General features: G+C 43.0%; 1 protein-coding gene across 1 annotated transcript in view; it reads right to left on the reverse strand.

The window, feature by feature from the left end:
- The window catches only part of THSD4 (thrombospondin type 1 domain containing 4), a 1,111,101-nt gene that overhangs the window by 866,385 nt on the left and 221,434 nt on the right, over positions 1-23,282 (reverse strand). Inside the window, exon 4 of the mRNA XM_073618833.1 lies at positions 17,568-17,995. Within this exon, the coding sequence (XP_073474934.1) occupies positions 17,568-17,995 (428 nt within the window). The remainder of the gene's footprint in view (positions 1-17,567; positions 17,996-23,282) is intronic.

Raw genomic sequence — 23,282 nt, forward strand, 5'->3', positions numbered from 1 at the left:
CATCTGCATCAGTCAGTGAGAGCAAACGATAGTGCCACCATGTAATGACCGATAAATCGTTCTGTGGACATAAATGAATCAATTTTTTGTTAGTTTTTTTACATATATCTAGTGCAAACAGTTCGGACAGGAAACACATTAACCTTTCAATTTACCTATTCGTTCGGCAGAAAGTTTCCAAACTCGTCCTTCGTTTTTTCAGCTCAAAAACATCTGATTATCGATTTTGTGCCCATTAACTGGCCGAAAAATGAACGAACTGTCTAAATGACCGAATTTCTGCCGATTTTTCGTATAGTGTATGGCCAGCATTACTGTAAAAAATGTATAGTGTATGACAGATTTTCTACCTTGATACAGTAAAGGTGGCAGAATAAATCCCAACTGATGTCTTGCACCATTTATCTCTTTATATATGTATCCCCCACATGGTATAATTTGTGACCCATATTTCTGCTTGGAAATACTTTAAAAATAGGAGTTTGTAATTACCAAATTTTTTTTTTTTGGCATCAATTGAGGGACATGAGGATAAAGAATATCATAGAAGTCCAGCTGCCTTCAAGCAGTGGACAATGGACTTAATAAAACCGTGAAATCCCAGTCCACAATAACCCCACCCCTAACCACTGGGCCTCAGTTTTGTTAGGTGGGACCACGTGTCCCTCACTGCACTCCAGGAAAAATATTTTTATGTGAAAAATCCAGTTTTTCACTCAATGAGGGGCACAAGGATTTGGAAAACCATAGATGAGTGGGATGTCTAAAAGCCATTCAACTGAGGCATGGACAGCATCCACAGAGAAATCCAACAGATGACTTCTTACTAGAGGAGTATCTGAAGAAACAATTAGCTTAAGCTGTAAAACTCAAGGATCATAAGTTGAGCTAGAAGAACCTGTTGTAAAAGGCATGATCCATTCATGGTTTTACAATTTGAATTCACTGCTAGAAGAGGGCAAATAATTGTTTCAGCTAGGTCAAACTCAAACTTATGCTTAAACAAATTTAAACTGTGCATCAGTGAAGTTCCTAGATGTATAGGCGTTATTCACCAAGTCCATTAAGGTGAAGGATCGAAGAGTCCACAGAAGGCAGGAAACAATTGTCTATAAATTCTCTATCCAAGGGAAAATACTGCCTCAAATGAGCAGGAGGAAACTACGATAGCATAGGTAGCTCCTAGTCTTCCAGATTGGAAGGTACTGGGAAAAGCTTTGCGGCATAAGCCATAGAAGAGTTTACATCTGGATCAGAAGCCTGAACTTCTAAATGCATTGTGAAGTGTACATTATCAATCAGATTAGACATACCGTTAAGTATGTCAGAACCTTTAATGAATGAGAATAGTGCATCAAGAAAGTCCCAACAATGCACAATTAGGCCCGGCGGGCAGGCACAGCTGGCCGGAACCACTGTAGTAGAGGAGCGTTATCTTGAAATGATGTTAACAGCTTCTGCAACGAGGAGCGGGAATGCAGCCTGGCATGGTCCACACTAAAATGGAAAACTTCCTAAAACTTAGGAAGGGTATAGTCGCATACTGTGCACAAAATGCAGGAGCCATTGTCTTAAATAGACACTGCCCTGAGCAAAGATGGCACCCAAGATGGCCACCAAGGTCACGAGGGGCACCAGAGTACCGTGGGACAGTTGTTCTCCTGGGACTACAGGAAATCATAGAGGAACCTCCTCACAAGGAGGTTCATTGTGGCTTCGGTTGAGCACCACCTACAGTGGGGAGACTGCACCTGCTTACATGTTGACCTGCCAGAAATGCAATCAACTCCTAATTCCATATTGTGGGTTGCCTTTTCTGGACTGAAACTGCAAGCAATCTTGTCCAGTTTTCTTTTCTTAAACTACACAATCCATCTCACTCTCCTCATCTCTACATAACATAGAATGATTGTTCTGTAGTCCAAGAACTAGAGAACTAAGAACTAGAACAGATTTCCCTTGTGATAACAGAGTTAACAGGTCACAGGATGGCTCTAAATTTCTGACAAGGTCAACAAATATGTTTTCTTTGCACTTATCAAATATATATAACAAAACAATAACTTTACTCATTTTTGATACACATTTTTATGTACTTAAATCTGATTTCTAGGCAAAAGCTACAAGTGCAGCAGACATACAATTATGTGGACTACTCCAACTTTGTAGGTTGGTTCTGTTGCGGTCCAGGTACTCCTTCCAATGAGCATAGCCAGACCCTACACTCTCTTGGACCTTTCTACAGATTGCACTGCAGTTGAGCAATATAACCTGGTCTAGGAGAACGCCAACTGTGATTTGATAATGCAGTTGCAGGACAATGAAGGTGCAGCAGCGTATTAATGAATCATTCTGCACTCTCCTCTGCTTAGGAAGATACCAGTCTATGTACTGAAGTAAAGAGAAATATTAGATACTTTTATTGAGAGATTGGGGTACTTTTGCTAGATGCATGTAAAATACACTTTATTTTTTTTTAATTAACCTGTCATTCATTGGTGGCTTTATCTATTTCTGCCTGCAGTTTAACTTCTGGTGTGCATGTGGTTGGGCTTACAGATCTGTGAATACATTTTTATTAAAAAAAAAAAAAGAAAAGAAAACTGACTTATATTTAAACCACCTGCAATGTGAATCCTTGTAGATTCTACAGCTGTTCCCAGTGTGAGATAATGGCTGCATGGTGTCTAGTTTACAGCTATTTATGTAACCCATTCCAAACGTGCATCCAGACCATTACCAAAAACTTTGCATTCCTTTACAATGGATTTAAAAGGCCAGTTAACTTAAAACATGTTACCCTATAGAAAAGAGCTGCTAACAGCATCCACATTTTGTGCTGAATGGACTCATGTAGACCACCTGCAATACAATAAGTAGGTAGCGTGCTGAGAAGTGAAGTGTCCTACCTTCAGGCTTGGAACTTATAAATCCGTTTTCCAAAAATGCAAAAAATATTAATTCTCACAATCCTACCTCCAAACAAAGCCATGTCCTCCCCCCATGCCATGACATATAACCACAAATGGATATTACAGTAATAAAGCAGTAAAGGGATTTTCACAATATTACAAACTTTCCAGAAGCTAATTAAAGCAGTAGTAAACCCAGTTGACAGAAAAAAAATTCCTGTGCAAGGCAATGTCATAATGTACTAGTATGCATCACATATTAGCAAATTATTAGAGACTTGCCTCAAAACGAAGCCCTTCAGCGCTGTCACCACTGAGAGGGCTTCCATCCGTCCCTGGTCTTCCTTACGGGTTTGCAACCCTTGGCTACATGAGTGGCAGGGGGCGCAATGACGTCATTCCCGCACATGCGTGCTGGAGCCACCATATACAGCACAGGCTCTGAAGGTCCAGCACTGTATGCCGGACCTTCAGAGCACATGCGCCGGTGACGTCACAGGCTGCATGCACTCTGGATATCTCCTAAGCAGTGCAAGTTTAGAAGGTATTCACAGAACCTACAGGTAAGCTTTATATATTATAGGCTTACTTGTAATGTACAAGTGGTAGAACAAAGTTTACTACCACGTGTAGCTAGTTTTAAAGCATGAGTATTAATACGCATTCGGTTTACTTTCCATTTAAAGCCAAACTATACTCAACTTTGTTGCAATATTGCAGTGCCAGGATGATATAACTCCTGTGAATGGGTTTGGAAGTTGATCCATCTTGGCATCTAGGCATGCTGAGAATGTATACTGAGCTGCGCTTAACCAGCTTGTTGTATATTCTACAGAAGTTTGGGAACAGGCAGGCAAGAATGTTTTACTGCAGAAGACACAATGGGGTTGATTTACTAAAACCAGAGAGTGAAAATCTGGTGCAGCTCTGCATAGAAACAAATCAACTTCCATTTTTTTTTTTGTCAAAGCTTAACCACTTGACAACTGGGCACTTAAACCCCCTTCTTAACCAGACCAATTTTCAGCTTTTGGTGCTCTCACATTTTGAATGACAATTACTCAGTCATGCAACACTGTATCTATATGAAATTTTTGTCCTTTTTTTCACACAAATAGGGGTTTTTTTTGGTGGTATTTAATCACCACTGGGTTCTTTATTTTTTGCGCTATAAAAGAAAAAAGACAGAAAAATCTGTAAAAAAATACATTTTTCTTAATTTCTGTTATAAAATTTTGCAAATTAGTAATTTTTCTTCATATATTTTGGTCAAAATTTATACCGCTACATATCTTTGGTAAAAATAACCCAAATCGGTGTATATTATTTGGTCTTTGTGAAAGTTATAGAGTCCAAAAGCTATGGTGCGAATATCTGAAAATTGATCACATCTGAAGTACTGACGGCCTATCTAATTTCTTGAGACCCTAACATGCCAGAAAAGTACAAATACCCCCCAAATGACCCCTTTTTGGAAAGAAGACATTCCAAGGTATTTAGAAAGATGCATGGTGAGTTTTTTGAAGTTGTCATTTTTTTCCACAATTCTTTGCAAAATCAAGTTTTTTTTTTTTACTTTTTTTTTTTTTTTCACAAAATTGTCATATTAGCAGGTTATTTCTCACACACCGCATATGCATACCACAAATTACACCCCAAAACACATTCTGCTATTACTCCCGAGTATGGTGATACCACATGTGTGAGTCTTTTACACAGCGTAGCCACATACAGAGGTCCAACATGCAGGGGAGCACCTTCAGGCGTTCTAGAGTGCCCAGGCCAATTCTGACATTTCTCTCCTACATGTAAAAATCATCATTTATTAGCTAGAAAATTACATAGAACCCCAAAACATTATATATGTTTTTTTAGCAAAGACCCTAGAGAATACAATGGCGGTCGTTGCAACTTTTTATCTCGCACGGTATTTGCGCAGCAATTTTTTTAACGCTTTTTTTGGAAAAAAGTTTTTGTGCTTTAAAAAAACCAAAACAGTAAAGTTAGCCCAATATTTTTGCATATTGTGAAAGATGAAGTTATGCCGAGTAAATAGATAGCCAACATGTCACCTTTCAAAATTGCACGGGCTTGTGGAATGGCGCCAAACTTTACTACTCAAAAATCCCCATAGGCGACGCTTTAAAATTTTTTACTGGTTACATGTTTTGAGTTACAGAGGTGGTCTAGGGCCAAAATCATTGCTCTCACTCTACCGATCGCAGCGATACCTCACATGTGTGGTTTGAACACATATGTGGGCAGGACTTACGTATGCGTTCGCTTCTGCATGCGAGCACACAGGGACAGGGGCGCTTTAAACATTTTTTTTTTTTTTTTTTTTATTGTTCATTTTACTTTATTTATTTTAGCTTGATGCTTTTTTCCCAAAAAAAAAATTTTTGACCACTTTTATTCCTATTACAAGGAATGTAAACATCCCTTGTAATAGGAATATGGCATGTCAGGCCCTCTTTACAGTGAGATATTGGGTCAATAAGACCCCACATCTCACCTCTAGGCTGGGAAGCCTGAAATAAAAAAAAAAAAAACGATCCTGGCTTCGATCGTAGCGGTGAGTCGGTAGAAGCACCGGAGGGCGGCGGGAGGGGGGGACATCCCCTCTCGCCTCCCGTTAGAACGATCAAGCAGTGGAACAGCCACTATGATCATTCTTATGGTGTAGGGAATCGCTGGCTGAAAAAGCTGATATCTGAATGATGCCTGTAGCTGTAGGCATCATTCAGATATCCCCACACAAAGTCAAGGACAGCCGGCGGGCGGGAAGTGGTTAAAACGCATTTTTTTTTTTTAACACAAAGTTGTCCATTTATACAATATTTCTACCACATAACATGTACATACCAAAAATGACACCCCAAAATAGATTCTCCTACTCCTGAGTACAGCGATACCACATGTGTGAGACTTCCACAGCCTGGCCACATACAGGAGCTGAGTACAGCCGAGTATGGCTCAGCATGGCAGGGTATGGCTGGGTATGGCGGGATATTGCAGAGTATGGCGGGGTATTGCAGAGTATGGCGGGGTATTGCAGAGTATGGCAGGGTATTGCAGAGTATTGCCGAGTATGACTGGGTATGACTGGGTATCACCGAATATTGCAGAGTATGGCTGGGTATGGCAGAGTACTGCGGGGTATTGCAGAATATTGTGGGGTATTGCAGTGTACTGCGGGGTATTGCAGTGTATTGCGGGGTATTGCAGTGTACTGCGGGGTATTGCGGGGTATTACAGAGTACTGCGGGGTATTGCAGAGTATTGCGGGGTTTTGCAGAGTACTGCGGGGTATTGCAGAGTACTGCGGGGTATTGCAGTGTACTGTGGGGTATTGCAGAGTATTGTGGGGGTATTGCAGAGTATTGTGGGGTATTGCAGAGTAATGTGAGGGTATTGCAGAGTATTGTGGGGGTATTGCAGAGTAATGTGGGGCATTGCAGAGTATTGCAGGGCATTGCAGAGTGGTGCAGGGCATTGCAGAGCATTTGGGATGGCTGGCTGGATGTCACTGTGCTGTGCTGTGGGCACTACACAACCAGCCCACAGCGCTGCAGCCATCCATCCCTCCCCCTCTCCGCTCACAGTGTACCGATTGGTACACAGGAGGGGAGGAGAGAAACCAGCGTCATGAGATGACGCCGGTTTGTTTACATGTGATCGCTCCATCATTTGACGGAGCGATCACATTGTAAACGGCCGCGATCAGCGGCCATTTACCGGGATCCGTGATGCGCTGGGTCCTCCGGACCCGGCAGTCACGGATGTGTTCGGGTGCGCGCCCCAGGGGGCACGCGAGAGGGGAATTCTGGGAGGACGTCATAGTACGCCCTCCCAGAGTTAAGCAACAGCCCTGCAGCCGTCATTCGGCTATGGGCTGTTAAGTGGTTAAAGTGTTACTAAACCCACAACAGCAAAATCAGTCTGTATACAGTATACATGCTTGGTATACTCACTGTGAAACTTAAGGGGTTAATCCTCTGCCTTGTGTAAAAAGGTTGTTTGATCCTGTCTTCACTGATAATCCCCTTCTTCCACAGTCCCCAATCCATCTCCTGATAGTACAGAGTCTTGTGGGCATTCTACACATGCTCAGTTTGGTGTGTATTGCTAGAGAGTTTTTTGGGTTTTTTTTGGAGGGTGAATGTGATTGGCATAGGGCCAATCAGCACTCTCCAGGCAGAGGTTCAGGGGTCATACGGCCTCATAGGATGACCAGAGGAGAATGGAAACTCCTCTTACAACCTCCTTTAACCAGCGCTCGGCCAGACACTGACAGGAGTCACAAGACTGCTATATACTGCTGATAAGAAATGGCATTTAGTAGTTTATATTTACTAGAATAATTTCATTTCCATGTTCTGTGTACTGTGGAAGACCAGATATTGTGAATGCAGGGTCCTGGGTTAAGTAACAATCTAATTGAACAAGCTGAAGTTAGAAGCTGGTTGGCTACCAAGCACAGGGGCACCAGATTTTGCACTCTCCAGTTTTAGTAAATCAACCCCATAGTATATCTCATGTGCAAAAAAAAAAAAACCTGCCTTCTCGCTTTTTTTTTTTTTTTTTTTTACTTTTAATAAAGTACTGCTTTGAAAAAGTGTAAAAAATAAAGTCAAAGCCTCAAGAATAATGGGGATTTCTGTGTATATGTTAATATTTCCCATAACCATGTATTTAAAGAGGAAAGTATTCCAGAATTCTATCTAAAAATGATACACATTAAAATCAAAACACTATCAAGCAGAACAAGATGAGGAAGGTCCAATCATCCAGCCTAATTTGTTAAAACTTGTAACCATCTCCTTTGTCTATAGATTTATTTTACTAGTCCACAGGTTAGTATATGAATATTAGGACCAACTGGGATTCAGGGCTGCTGCCGTGAGTTTTTATTGTAGGGTATACCTGAAAGAAAACCTGCCACTTTGCTCTCTTAAGCCCCGTATACACGATCTGAAAATTGGACGGCAGATCGTCCGTTTTTTTTTTTTGCATGCTAGTCGCATATCGAAAATGGAGAGGTTACTAAAGTGACGAAAATTCTCGTACGACAGAATAAAAAAATCGGAAGTGATGTCACATGTTGCATATTTCTATTGTATTTTTAGAGGAAAACTGTACTGCTTAAGCGAAAATCGTACGATCTGGTATCATATGAGAACATTTTTTGTGTTTGTCTGATTCATTAATATCGGATGAACTGGCTCTGGAAAGTTCTGTACTAACGATCCGATTATCATACGATCACTTCGAAAGTGTTTTTTTCAGTCCGATTTTCGGATTGTGTACGGGCCATTAGGAAGAACTGGAGCCCCGCTGTCATCTAGTGCGCCAGTATGTCATGAATGTCTAGGGCCCTCTTTAATTAAAAACTATCATTGGAACATATTTGTAAAAATATGCAATTACTGTAAATTAGGGTGTAATTATGAACAGCATAGTATAAAATATTAGTTAATAAGCCACTAGTAGACATACCAAGCCCATTTAAAGTGGAGTTCCACCCAAAAGTGGAACTTACACTTCAAGGCCTATTCCCCGGCTCCTGTTTGTGAAACTGAGCTTTTTTTGGGGGGGGGGGCAGTTACCTGAATTTGACAGGTACCTGCTCCCACTATTGTTCCGGTCGCCTAGGTGACCAAAAGCAGAAGCTCTCCCTCCTGAAATCTTCTGGGACATATGACAGGTCCTAGAAGACTTCAGGGCCAGTCACAGAGTGAAGCGCCGCTCGTAAATGTGCAGTGGGCACCCAGCTGTAAAGCCGCAAGCTACCACAGTCGGGTGCCCATAGTAGAGATGCCAGCGCCACCGAGGGAGAACACGGCTGCCCTGAGTGCACCGCTGGACCATGGGACAGGTGAGTGTCTGTTTATTAAAAGTCAGAATCTACACTTTTTGTAGATGTTGACTTTTAATAAACAAACAAATGACTAGAACTCCACTTTAAACTAAAGAAGCTTTAAACAGCTTTCCTAAAAACAGGGCCCTTCATTTTCTCTGTATGAAGCATCAAGGAACAATCAGTTATTTAAAGTTGGAATGGTAGCTTCCAATAATGCCTTTATCTGAACATATTTTAATAAAACTGATCTCCAGGCAAACTATCCTATCTAGCAAGGTAGGAGATTGGATTTTTCTCTGGTGCAGCTACGTAACCCTTAGAACCCTTTCACACTGGGGTGGTGCAGGCCCAGTGTGTGGGTGCGAGCCCAGTGTTTAGCGGTAAAGCATTTCTAGTTTTAGCTGTGCTTTACCGCTGTTATAGCGGTGCTTTGGAGCCGCTAGTAGGGCGCTTTTAACCCCCAGAAGTAGTTAAAAAGGGGTTAAAAGCACCCACTTAGAGCTGCTTTCAAATCGCTTTTAAGTGGCTTTGAAATCAGCGCCCATTCATTTCAATGGACAGGGGTGGTGGAGGAGCACTGTATACACCGCTCCTGGACCGCCCCAAAGATGCTGCTTGCAGGACTTTTTTTCCTGTCCTGCAAGCGCACCACGCCAGTGTGAAAGCACTCAGGCTTTCACACTGAGGCTGCAGAAGAGGCAGTTTACAGGCGCTATTTTTAGCACAAAAACGTCTGTAAAGCGCATCAGTGTGAAAGGGGTCTTACAGGTCTTTATGCACCCCCTGTCTATGACTGGACAGTAAAAGGAGAAGTAGCAGACAGATGAGCGAATCTCTTTGTCACTCTATTCTTTTCTCCTATCAGCATATTTCTTTCTAGCACAAGAGCACTGCAACACATCTGACTGGTTCCTTTCTGCTTCTTCCTTTGTCTGTTAGAGCTTTGATATACAGGGATTAACAAAGGCTGAAACCAGGTGAAATATAATAAGTGCCTGCATTAAAAAACATTTAAATGATGTATAAATGAATACAGGGCAGCATTCATTTTCACTTGTTTTATTAGCCTGGAGTTCAACTGTAACAACCTCTGTACTGCCGTATTGTAAAAACACTGTGGGGAGGTGGATGTGTATTTCTGGACTGCCACTTCAGAAAACACACTTCAGAGGTCAGTGTGTCTGTGAGTGGCTTTAATTGGAGCTATCATTGGACAGCTCAGATTACAATCATAATATACAGAGTCAACCAGAGTGGCTCTGTACCCTGTGATCAATGTGAACCAACTACAGTGATTACAAATGTAAAAACTAGTAGTGTTTACAAATATTTAACCAATTTACAATGGAGGAAGCTTCCTTTCCTGTGTTGTAATTAAGCTGAATGTGTGTAAACTCAGCAGGCAGAAGGATCAGCAGATTGAAAGTGAACGTTGAGGATCTTAAAGAGCCAAAGACCAACAATAATGATGGCATTTTTTTTAAAGTTTAATGGGTGTGAAGTGCCTCTGGCCACCTGTCAGGACTTCTCCTACCTTCACTCGCCATGTTCCTGTGTGCAGGCGCAGCGGATTGGCGTTTCGGCGCACACACGTGCGCGGCCCGATGGTGCGGCACATGCACAACAGTTCCCATGTGCGCGCAGTTGCTCGTGAGTGCGCACAGTAGCACACGCAGTTTGCACAATGGCGCACGCCGATGCGCACGCTGTGGCGGGGCTATTTCAGACGGCTCTGGCGCCCAGACGGGTTGCTGGTTTGTCGTCAGCTTCCTGTTTGTGCCTGTTTCCAGTTTTGCCATATCTGATCACCTGCCTTGACCCGGATTGTTCCTGACTACGCTGCTTCTCTCCTCGATCTGACCCCTGGCTTGCTTTAACGGACTTTGCTTGATCTGCCTACCAGTGTTTGACCCTCGGCCTGCCTAACGGACTTTGCTTGATCTGCCCTACCAGTGTTTGACCCTCAGCCTGCCTAATGGACTTTGCTTGATCTGCCTACCTGTGTTTGACCCTTGGCCAGCCTAACGGACTTTGCTTATTTGCCTTACCTGGATTTGACCTCTGGCCTGTTCCCCGGACTTGTTTGCTTGTCTTTGCACCTGATCCCTCTGTCCTGCATTGGACCCTCAGCCAGTTCCTGAAGCTCAGCTACCCTTCATACAGCTTCTTCAGGAAATCATACCTGCTGGTGGCCTCCGCATGCCTCCTGTTCCATGTATCACCTCCGGGGGACAGGGTGCGCGTGGTCGCAAGGGCGAGCCGCTCTCGGCATCTCTGCCTCGGTAAGTACTATCCGTGACAGTACAAACCAGCCGGATGTCCGAGGCCGACAGAGCGCACTCTCTTATGGAGATCTTGTGCCAGCAGGTCTCAACTCTTACTGACTCTGTCCAAAAGCTGCAAGAAGGATATACACAGATTGATAACTGTCTCCAGCAACTCACAGGATCACCTTTACATACAGCCGCAGCTCCCGCACCTATCAGTGGGGTTCCCTCTTCTCAGGCTACCACTAACCCTACTGTAGTAATTGCACTTCCAGAGCCTAGGGTTCCCACACCTGAGCGTTTTTCAGGAGACCGCAAGAAGTATAGGGCTTTTAAAAATGCCTGTTCCTTCTATTTGGTCCTTAAGCCCAGAACATTTTCATCAGAAATTGTAAAGGTGGGTTTTGTGATCTCCCTTCTGGCCGAAGAACCCCAAGCTTGGGCCCACAGCCTGATGGAACAAAGTAGTCCTGTGCTGAATTCAATTGATCCTTTTTTTGTCCCAACTCTATGACGACCCGCAGCGCATGACCACAGCTGAAGCAATCCTACACAGCCTGTCACAGGGAAGAAGACCAATAGAGGACTATACGGTGGAATTCCATAAATGGGCAGCTGATACAGGCTGGAATGAGCCTGCCCTAAGATACCAGTACCGTCAAGGTCTGTCTGAGCTCCTTAAGGACGAATTAGCCAGGATGGAGACCCCAGCCTCTTTGGAGGAGCTGATCCAATCAGCCACCAAGCTGGATAGGCGCTTGCGTGAGCAACGCTCAGAGCGTCTTCAGGGGCCACATCCAGCTTGGACATCATCCAATTCCGACCCATGTATCATCTCCGGCTGCAGTCACCTCTTCAGCTCCTGAGGTCGAGCCTATGCAGCTCGGCTTGGTCCGTGCCCCTCTGACCCCTGAGGAAAGGCAACGCAGATGTCAATCCAACCTGTGCTTAAACTGCAGTGGTACCGGACATTTCCTACGCAGCTGTCCAGTAAGACCCAGTAAGTCCTACCCGCAAAACTTGGTGAACTGTCAAGTCAGTACTGTTCCTAAAACTTATGTGATTCTGTTTGTCTCCTTACAGCTAGCGGAAGGGGAAACTCGCCTGACGGCTATAATTGACTCAGGAGCTTGCAGCTGTTTCCTAGATGTTACCCTGGCTCACAGTCTGCATATCCCCTTCAAACCAAGGCACAAGGTTTACAAATACATCTGGCAGACGGGTCGCTTCCTCGCTCAGGACCCATCACCCAGGAGACTCAACCCATTCTTGCTATCACGGACTCTGGCCATCAGGAGTTCCTACGATTCGATCTCATCCATTCTCCAATCTTTCCTATTATACTAGGCCTGCCCTGGCTCCAGGTGCACGACCCTCAGATAAACTGGAGTACCAATAAAGTATTTTTTTCATCTCAATATTGCTCCCAGCACTGCCTCTCCCCAGCTCCTAGTGTCTGCTCAACCATCACAACCACGCCTGACAGCCTCCAACATGTCCCTTCTGTATACCTTGAGTTCCAGGATGTGTTTGACAAACAAAAGGCCGACTGTTTAACACCACATCGGCCATATGATTGCCCGATTGACCTCCTGCCCGGCTCGGAGGTTCCGTTCGGGCGTATTTTTCCATTAGGGCTTTTAGCTCAGAAACTGAGCTAAAAGCCCTCAAGCAGTATATTTATGAAAACCTTGAGAAAGGCTTTATTCGTCCCTCTTCTTCACCAGCCGGAGCTGGTATCTTTTTTGTGGGGAAAAAAGATGGGTCCTTAAGACCATGTGTGGACTACAGACAACTTAATAATATAACAATCAAAAACAGATACCCGCTGCCACTCATCCCTGAGTTATTTCAACGGTTCTGATCGGCCCGAATTTTCTCCAAGTTGGATCTCAGAGGTGCCTATAATCTCATCAGGATCTGGGATGGGGATGAGTGGAAGACTGCTTTTAGGTCCAGATTCGGACATTTTGAATACCTGGTGATGCCGTTTGGGCTCTGCAACGCCCGTCCACCTTTCAACATCTGGTGAATGATATATTTCAGGAATACCTTGACGATTTCTTAGTTGTCTACCTGGATGATATTCTCATCTTCTCCGCCACTATTGAATTGCACCGAGGGCATGTAAAAAAGGTCCTCAACATACTCTGGCAGCATAAGTTGTACCTCAAAGCCGAGAAATGCGAGTTCGAGAAATCTGTTGTGCAATTTTTGGAATTCATTATTTCTACCAACGGGGTCCCAATGGACCCACAGAAGGTCAAAGCAATCCAAGAATGGCCGGCTCCATCTGATAAGAAAGGGGTGCAATGTTTTATAGGGTTTGCCAACTTCTATAGGAGATTTATTGTTGGATTTTCTTCTATTGAGGCATCCATTACCCAGTTGATGCACCAACACAGTCATTTTCAATAGTCTTAAGCAGCACAGGAAGCCTTTACAAAGCTAAAAGCTTTATTCATCTCCGCACCAATTCTCCGCCATCCTGACCCAACTCTACCATTTGTATTGGAGGTAGATGCGTCAGAAACCGCTAGAGGGGCCATTCTCTCCCAGAGACATGGGTCCAAAGCTATTCTACACCCTGTAGCCTTCGCATCTCAGAAGCTCAGCCCACCAGAACTCAACTATGATGTAGGTGATAGGGAGCTGCTGGCCATCAAGTTTGCCCTATAAGAATGGAGGTACTTGTTGGAAGGCGCACTCCATCCGGTTATGATCTTTACAGATCACAAAAATTGAAAAAAAAAAAAAATTTAGAGTACCTCCGGACAGCGAGGTAACTTCGTTTTAACTTCCACCTATCTTACAGACCAGGCTCAAAGGATGGAAAGACAGACGCACTTTCTCTGATGTTCTCTGCAGATCCTCAAATAGCTGAACCCAGTACCATCCTTTCTTCACAAAACTTCCTTGGCCTCACCCAAGCAGACTTATAACCTCCATCAAGTCTTCATCCAGTCACTGCTCCGACTCAGAGACACATACCCTAGAGAAACATGATGATCTACTCTGGGCCCGGAGAAAAATTTTTGTATCACGTGAAACACGGCCTTTGGCTCTCAAGACTTGTCACCACCATAAATTGGCAGGTCACTTCGGGACAAGGAAAATGACTGAATTGATCTCTCGTTCCTTCTGGTGGCCAGGGTGGAGACAAGATTGTAAGGATTACGTCTCTTCCTGCCCCCTTTGCCAGCGTAACAAGGGTCAAAACACCAAGTCCTGGGGGCTACTCAAACCCTTGCCCATCCCAGAACGACCATGGGCTGATGTGTCCATGGACTTCATTGTGGACTTACCTGCCTCAGAAGGGTTCACTACCATCCTGGTCGTTGTCGACCGCCTCTCCAAGATGGCTCACTTTTTGCCCATGATGGGCACCCCTTCGGCCTCGGACACAGCCAATATCTTTCTCAAAGAAGTAATCAGACTCCATGGTGTGCCTAAAAGTATTGTGTCAGACAGGGGCGTTCAATGTACTTCCAAATTCTGGAAAGAACTCTGCAAAACCTTGGATATTAAGGCTTGCCTCTCTTCAGCGTACCATCCTCAGAGCAACGGCCAGACGGAGAGGACGAATCAAACCTCGGAGCAGTACCTCCTCTGCTTTTGTCCTGGCTCTCAAGACGATTGGGCAATTCTCCTCCCGTACGCCGAGTTCGCTTACAATAACTCTATCCATTCCGCCACTAACCAAACACCCTTCTGGGCTAGCTTTGGGTTCCATCCTACCTTCCTCTCTAACAACATCCCTGAAATGTCCATCCCTGCTGTTCAAGACTGGATAACTTCCTTACAGTCCAACTTTCAAAAAATTCAAGATACGTTACAAAAGACTCAGGATGGCTATAAGAGACAGTATGACCGACGGAGGAAGGAGAATCCAATCTTCAATGTTGGGGAGGAGGTCTGGTTGTCAACTACGAATCTTAAGCTACCCCTGCCCTCATGGAAACTTGGACCAAGGTTCATTGGGCCCTTTAAAATTAAGAGGATGATTAACCCCGTGGCGTTTGAACTGGCATTACCGAACTTTTATAGAATTCACCCCGTCTTTCATGCATCCTTGTTGAAGCCTGTTGTGTCCGGCCCTTTGCCCGGGAGAAGGGAACTTCCTCCCCCACCAGTTGAAGTGGACGGGGAGAATGAGTTTGAGGTGGAGTCCATTTTGAATTGCAGAAAAAGGGGCAGGCAGCTTCAGTACCTAATCCATTGGAAAGGATATCCTCCTGGGAGCCCGCTAGGATCCTGCATGCTCCACGCTTAATTCAAGCCTTCCACCGGGAACATCCGGAGCTGATGTCCAGTTTGGGCGTCCAGTGTCCGCCCCTGGGGGGGGCACTGTCAGAGAAGGACTTCTTCTACCTTCACTCACAATGCCTCTTCGCACATGCGTGGCGGATTGGCGCTTCGGCGCACACACGTTTCCGGCCCAATGGTGCAGCACGTGCGTGTGCACAACAGTTCCCGTGTATGCGCAGTTGCTCGCGAGTGCCATGGTAGCGAACGCAGTTTGCGTAATGGCGCACGCTGATGCACACTCTGTGGTGGGGCTATTTTAGACAGCTCTGGCGCCCAGACAGGTTGCTGGTTTGTTGTCAGCTTCCTGTTTGTGCCTGTTTCCAGTTTTGCCATATCTGATTACCTGCCTTGACCCGGATTGTTCCTGACTACGCTGCTTCTCTCCTCGATCTGACCCCTGGCTTTCTTTAATGGACTTGATCTGCCTACCAGTGTTTGACCCTCGGCCTGCCTAACGGACTTTGCTTGATCTGCCTACCAGTGTTTGACCCGTGGCCTGCCTAACGGACTTTGCTTTTTTGCCTTACCTGGATTTGACCTCTGGCCTGTTTCACGGACTTGTTTGCTTGTCTTTGCACCTGATCCCATTGGACCCTCTACCAGTTCCTGAAGCCCAGCTACCCTTCATACAGCTCCTCAGATTCTTCAGGAACTCACACCTGCTGGTGGTCCGTGCCTCCGTGTGCCACCTGTTCCCTGTATCCCCTCCGGGGGACAGGGTGCGCGTGGTCGCAAGGGCGAGCCGCTCTCGGCATCTCAGCCTAGGTTAGTACTATCCGTGACACCACCAGTAACTGTGGAACTGTATTTTTTAAAGGTAGGGGAGTTAAATTTTCAAAGATTGTTTTTTTTTTTTTTTTCAAAGGTAAAAATGAAAGCTAAATGTAGGCAACCCCAAATTTTAAGCATTTTTCCCTTTGCAAAAAAAAAAGTATTTATTATATTAAATAGCTTTATAGAATTATTAAATTATTTATATAATTACATAAAAAAATTTTGGGACACGGTGTTGCATTACCGAATAACTGTCGTTAAAACTATCACGCCACTGAAAATGTAAAAATACCCGTGTCAGGATTTTACTATGAATTGTGACACCATTGGAGAGTTTTCCTATAATTTCCTGTCAGGACAGAAAGTAATGGGAAATCTCTCCCATAAGGACACATCCTATAACAAAACACTTCTTATATAAAATGAGAAAGCATTCGAACCTCTATCAGTTTATTATCACGTCTGTGTTTTCCTGTTTCAGTGACAACCATTCCCTGAACCATCTGCTCCCACCTCCTCCACAGCCTGGCACTCCAGTGAATGCTGGAGGCGCAGAGCGGAGAGTGGTGACTGACAGTCACTGCTCTCTGCTCAAAGTTGACTAAGAAATCAGCAATTAGCGGCCATGTGATTGATCAGTCCTTGAGCTTAGAGCTGGCAGTGGACAGCTGTAGCATCAGACTGATGCTGCAGCACTGAGGGGAGTATGTATGTTTTTTTATCTCCACAAATCTCCTTTAACTTTTAGACTTTAAATCCACTTTTACTGTGAAATACACTAAGTGACAATTTATATTTTATAGCAATCTATAAAAAAGTGTTTCACCAAAGTTAAGCAGGTTTTTACTGTTCTCACAGTAATTTTACCAAGATAATTCGTTTCTATCTTTTGCATAGATACAATTGAACTACTTTATAACTAGAATATAAATCAAAAAGATTACTAATGTTTACATTGTAAGTGATATTTCTGCAAAACAGTCAATTATTTTATTAAAAAAGAAACTGTATTAAGATCATAGGCACTTGTATCTAGTCCAGGAATATCTGGTCTATGACCATGCATATACTCTACTTTTTGCTAGGCTGAACTTCTCCTACTAGAAGCCATAAAGCCAAGAAGTTTGTAATCCATCCTGATAGCATTGTCTGTTTTTCTGTCTCACTTGTTAAGGTTTCTGAAAAAAGCAAGTTCTCAAACAGGTTGTATTAAACCACATCATTCAAATGTGTCCATCCCCTTTACTGAGCAACTACTAGCCAGCATAGAAAATTATAACTAAGGCCCACTTTGTATGGAAAAATCACACAAATTTAGTTTGACAACACAGAACATGGCTGTTAAGCATCTCATTTTTCTAGTGTCAGGTTCGTTGAAATTATACATATGTCCCTTATCACAAGAAAAGGAAACTATATCAAGGCAAAGCAAAAACAAAATACCTTCTATCAAGTCTGGAGATATGCCCTTGTGGCAGTTGTTGCCGATTCCCTCTTATTATTCCCCTCCCAAGATGACTAAGATCATTGACAGCTGGCGGACTGAGTCTAGTATTATCTCCATTTCTGTGTAGTGGTACCGATGTCCGAATGGCAGATACAACATGACCAGAGTGTGGATTCAATGCAGTCTCATGGCCAAGAGTGTTTTGATGGCTGGAAGTCCTTTCAGCAGCAGAAAATTGGTGATGTGGGCCTTGGTAGCTTCTTTCATGGTAGTTGGCTGGTAGGCAGGGTCTAGTTTGTTCCATAACACCACTGCTACAGCTTCTCGAGCAGGCAGACCAAGGACCCCAGCTGCCCCAAACTCCAGCAGACCCAGCACTAATATTGTCTGTTGTGCCACTTTGTTGTTCTATCCTCTGTGGGACCTGTAAACATATAACCAGAAATACAGAATAAGTGCAAATAACCATGAACATTGAAAGAAAATATGACACACAGATGGAAATGGTTGCCAAACAATGGACATATGACACTTCTCTTCATCATTTTACATTTTAATTAAATTGCTAAAGTCAACTTTACATAAACAGAAACTGGCATAGCCTTGACTTTTTAGCAGACTGTGTTCACAAAAAGTTCTGGAAACTGTTTGTGGGTATGTGATGTAAGACTAAATTTGTTACACTGCTGTAGAGGAACACCTGTACAGTTACAAAACAATGACCAGTGGTGTAGCTAAACTTCGTTAAGCTCCAGTGCAAATACTGAACATCCGAGATGTCTTCTCATCAATGAAACTTAGTATACAAAAATACAATATACAATACATAACTACAGGAATGAACATGTATTCAGATTAACTCACTGCTGTATGGATTATAATTCTGTTGGGATAATGATGGGAAACGAATCAAGCATTCAATCAAGTGTCAGACCTGGACCCCCAAGGTCAAACTTTGGTACACCAATGACAATAGACTTAAATAAGTAGAAGATAACACTGTTATAGTGAAGAATAAATTATTAAATTATTAAAAAGGTGGATCACCTAACTTTAGTTAGTTTAAAATAAAAAATACACACTTACTCATACTCAATTATATTCAATTAATTAATTACAAAATATACTTTTGAGGTATTTTGGGAAATTATAAAATCCAAGTATATCTACAAAACTGCCCAATCATCTTTTCAATTATTCCTTAAAATAACTGAAAAGGTTATTAACTCCCTATAAAAAACTTTAAAGTGTATGCAACAATTCATTTCTCCTATTTACTCCCTCTTGTCTGTTAAATATGCACTTAAAAGCATTTTTATGATATCTGTTTGACAAGTGCAAAAGAAAAGAAACTGTACATCCAGACCAAGTGAGAAAAATTAGCTGCACACCAACATCCATCCAACAGGTTTATTGAAAGACTGCCACCAGGACTAAAACAACGGACCAAGAGGTGATGACGTTTCACACATACACTGTATTTCTTCAGCCAGAAATTTTGTGAGTTTCACAAAACTACATCCAGACAGAAATTTTGTGAGTTGTCAACTTCCTGTGCTCCCTGCCTCTGGGTTGCTATTGGTTAGCATTGTTCACCACTATCTACATGGACTACAAAACACCTCCCCCTGTTATGGAAAAATAGGGAGGTATTATTAGTCCTAACACAGATCTGCTGGTAGTAAGGATGGCCAAAAAGTTAGAGGGGTTTTTAAACTAGGCGACGGTGGGGGGGGGGAGGGTCCAGAGGTAGATATAGTCAGCACGGAACATAGTCCAGAGGGTAGTATTATGGGCATTAGTGATAGGTTGACTAAAGCACATAAACCCAAGGTAAGTATAGTAACAAGTCCTAGTTGCAATCTCGGAACACCCAATAAGAGGATAGTATACGACCGGTCTAAGCTACGTGGCATGTTCATCAATGCCAGGAGCCTGGCGGACAAGATGGGTGAACTAGAGATACTGTTGTACGAGGAGGATTTGGACTTTGTGGGAATTTCAGAGACCTGGTTCAACAGCTCTCATGATTGGCTGGCAACCATTCAAGGGTATATCCTTTATCGCAGAGATAGAGAGGGTAAAAAGGGGGGAGGGGTTTGTCTATATATCACAAATAATGTACAAGTGAAAGGTGAGAGATGACATCACTAAGGGAGCTAGGGAGGAGGTGGAATCCTTATGGATAGAGCTCCAAAGGGATGAAGCTAAGGGGGAAATAATACTGGGAGTATGCTATAGGCCCCCTAACCTGAGGGAGGAGGGAGACGGACCTCCTATCACAATTTGGATTAGCAGCAAGGATGGGAAAAGTTATCATAATGGGGGATTTTAACTATCCAGACATAGACTGGGCAGAGGGAACCATGCATGCGTCTAAGACTCGCCAGTTCCTAAATGTCTTGCAGGACAATTTCATGGGTCAGATGGTAGACGCACCAACTAGAAATAAAGTGTTACTAGATCTACTGATTACCAACAATACAGACCCGATCACAGATGTGGAAATACAGGGCAATTTAGGAAACAGCAATCCCAGGTCAATTGGCTTCAGTATAAATCACACAAATAGGAAACATAAGGGAAATACAAAGACACTGAATTTCAAAAGAGCCAACTTCCCTAAACTACGAACCTTGCTAGAAGGCATAAATTGGGATAAAATCTTAGGAACAAAGAATGCAGAGGAGAGATGGGTTTGCTTTAAGAACATATTAAATAAGAGCATTAGTCAGTGCATCCCATTGGGTAATATATTTAAAAGAGCAAACAAAAGTCCTGGATGGCTTAACTCCAATGTTAAAAATTAATATAAAAGCAAAAGAGAAGGCCTTCAAAAAATACAAGGTTGAGGGATCATCATCAGCAAAAACAATCCCAAGAAATTCTTTAAGTATGTAAACAGTAAAAAAGGGATGACAGACCATATTGGCCCCATAAAGAATGAGGAAGGATTTGGTTTCAAAGGATGGGGAGATGGTGAAGGTATTGGATTTATTCTTCTCTTCAGTCTTCATGAGGGAATCGGGGGGCTTCAGTAACCAAAACTGCAGTGTTTATCCTCGTAACACATCACAGGAAGCACCCTCATGGCTAACAGGACAGAATTAGAATTAGACTTGGGAAACTTAACATTAATAAATCACTGGGAGTGGATGGCTTGCACCCGAGGGTACTTAAGGAACTCAGTCAAGTAATTGCAGATCATTGTTACCAATTTTTACTGACAGTCTACTTACTGGAATAGTACCATCATATTGGAGAAAAGCCAATGTAGCACCAATATTTAAAAAGGGCCCAAAATACATCCCTGGGAATTATAGACCAGTTAGCCTAACATCAATAGTATGCAAGCTCTTGGAAGGGATGATAAGGGACTATATACAAGATTTTAGTAATGAAAACGATATCATTAGCAGTAATAAGCATGGATTCATGAAGAATCGTTCTTGCCAAACCAATCTATTAACCTTCTATGAGGAGGTGAATTGCCATCTAGATAAAGGAAGGCCCGTAGGAAGTGGTGTACTGTATCTGGATTTTGCAAAAGCATTTGACTCAGTTCCCCATAAACGTTTAGTGTTTAAAATAAAGTCCGTTGGCATGGACCATAGGGTGAGTACATGGACTGAAAACTGTCTACAAGGGTGAGCTCAGAGGGTGGTGATAAATGGGGAATACTCGGAATGGTCAGGGGTGGGTAATGGGGTCCCACAGGGTTCTGTGCTGGGACCAATCCTATTTAATTTGTTCGTAAACGACCTGGAGGATGGAGTAAACAGTTTAATCTATGTATTTGCAGACGATACTAAGCTACGCAGGGCAATAACGTTGCAGGATGTGGAAACCTTTCAAGAAGTTCTGAACAAATGAATGGGGTGGGCAACTACATGGCAAATGAGGTGTAATGTAGAAAAATGTAAAATAATGCATTTGGGTGACAAAAATCTGAATGCAATCTATAAACTAGGGTGAAAACCTCTGGGGGAATCTAGGATGGAAAAGGACCTGGGGGTCCTAGTAGATAATAGGCTCAGCAATGGCATGCAATGCCAAGCTGCTGCTAACAAAGCAAACAGAATATTGGCATGCATTAAAAAAAGTGAGTAACTCCAGGGATAAAACAATAATTCTCCCACTCTACAAGACTCTGGTCTGGCCACACCTAGAGTATGCTGTCCAGTTCTGGGCACCAGTCCTCAGGAAGGATGTACTGGAAATGGAGCGAGTACAAAGAAGGGCAACAAAGCTAATAAAGGGTCTGGAAGATGTTAGTTTTTAAGAAAGGTTGTGAGCACTGAACTTATTCTCTCTGGAGAAGAGACGCTTGAGAGGGGATATGATTTCAGTTTACAAATACCATACTGGTGACCCCACAATAGGGATAAAACTTTTTTGAGGAATAGAGTTTAACCAGACATGTGGCCACTCATTAAAATTAGAAGAAAAGAGGTTTAACCTTATACTATGTAGAGGGTTCTTTACTGTAATGCCCCGTACACATGATCAGACTTTCCGACAAAAAAACGTGGAATTTTGTTCGAAGGTTGTTGGCTCCAACTTGTCTTACATACACATGGTCACACAAATGTTGGCCAACAATTACGAGCGTAGTGATGTACTAGACGTATTACGTGGTTTTTCAGCATTTTAGCGCCACCCTTTGGGCTCCTTCGGCTAAGTTCGTGTTAGTAGAAGTTTGGTGAGTGTTGATTTGCACTATTCTTTTTGCATAGGATGCATTAAGGTGAAAAAACATGAGGGTTTACAACCCCTTTAAGTTCCTGGCACATGTTATGATTGTAGGACTGTGCAGAACATAGAGTCAGATTAGTCACCAGTGCTGGTACTCCCTGTCTCAATGTGGTTTCTTGTGTGTAGGCAATTATGGAAAGTTGTTATAAAGACAGGTTTGTGAATTTAAAGCCCAACTTTTTTTTCATACCTACCTTTTTCCTTTACTTTTACCCACCAGCAGCGGGCAGTCCTTTCTCCTGCACAGAGCAGCACACATATACTAGTGAGCACCATAATGTGAAGCATTACTAGCCCAGGCCAGCATGATGGCACACCCCAAAGGAGGGAAGGTAAGTATTGCAGCGAAAGTAGCATTTTTTAGTTTAACAACTGTTGGGCTAATTATTTTTATAAAAGACTTGAGTTGGACTTCCGTCTGGAGTTTTTTTCGGTCTGTGACTACATTTGAAAGATTTTCTCTCACTTCCTGTCCCTGTAACAGTACAGTACAGTTTGTAAGTACACAACATAAGGGTGCAATAATTGCTGAAAAAGGAAGGTACTGAGAACCAAAAAAGAAAACAAAAATTGTCAGAAGCTCTAAAGCCCCGTACACATGATCGGACTTTCCGACGGGAAATGTTGGATGTCAGGCTGTTGGCGGAAAATCCGACCGTGTGTATCCTTGTTCGGACAATTGTTGTCAGACTTTCCACAGACAAATGTTGGCTAGCATGTTTTTAAATTTTCCGCCAACAAAAGTGTGTCAGATTTTCCAACGTGTGTACATAAGTCCGTTGGACAAAAGTCCAAAGTACAAACACGCATGCTCGGAAGTAAAAGCGGTCGGTCTTGTAAACTAGCATTTGTAATGGAGAATTAACATTCGTGACGTGGCAAATTATGAAATCTCTAAATGCAGCGCACAATTCTCTTCTTTAATGGGATAATAATGAAGCTGCTTTGCTGGTGAT

The sequence above is a fragment of the Aquarana catesbeiana genome, linkage group LG03, assembly GCF_042186555.1.
Source record: "Aquarana catesbeiana isolate 2022-GZ linkage group LG03, ASM4218655v1, whole genome shotgun sequence".
Lineage (NCBI taxonomy): Eukaryota > Metazoa > Chordata > Amphibia > Anura > Ranidae > Aquarana > Aquarana catesbeiana.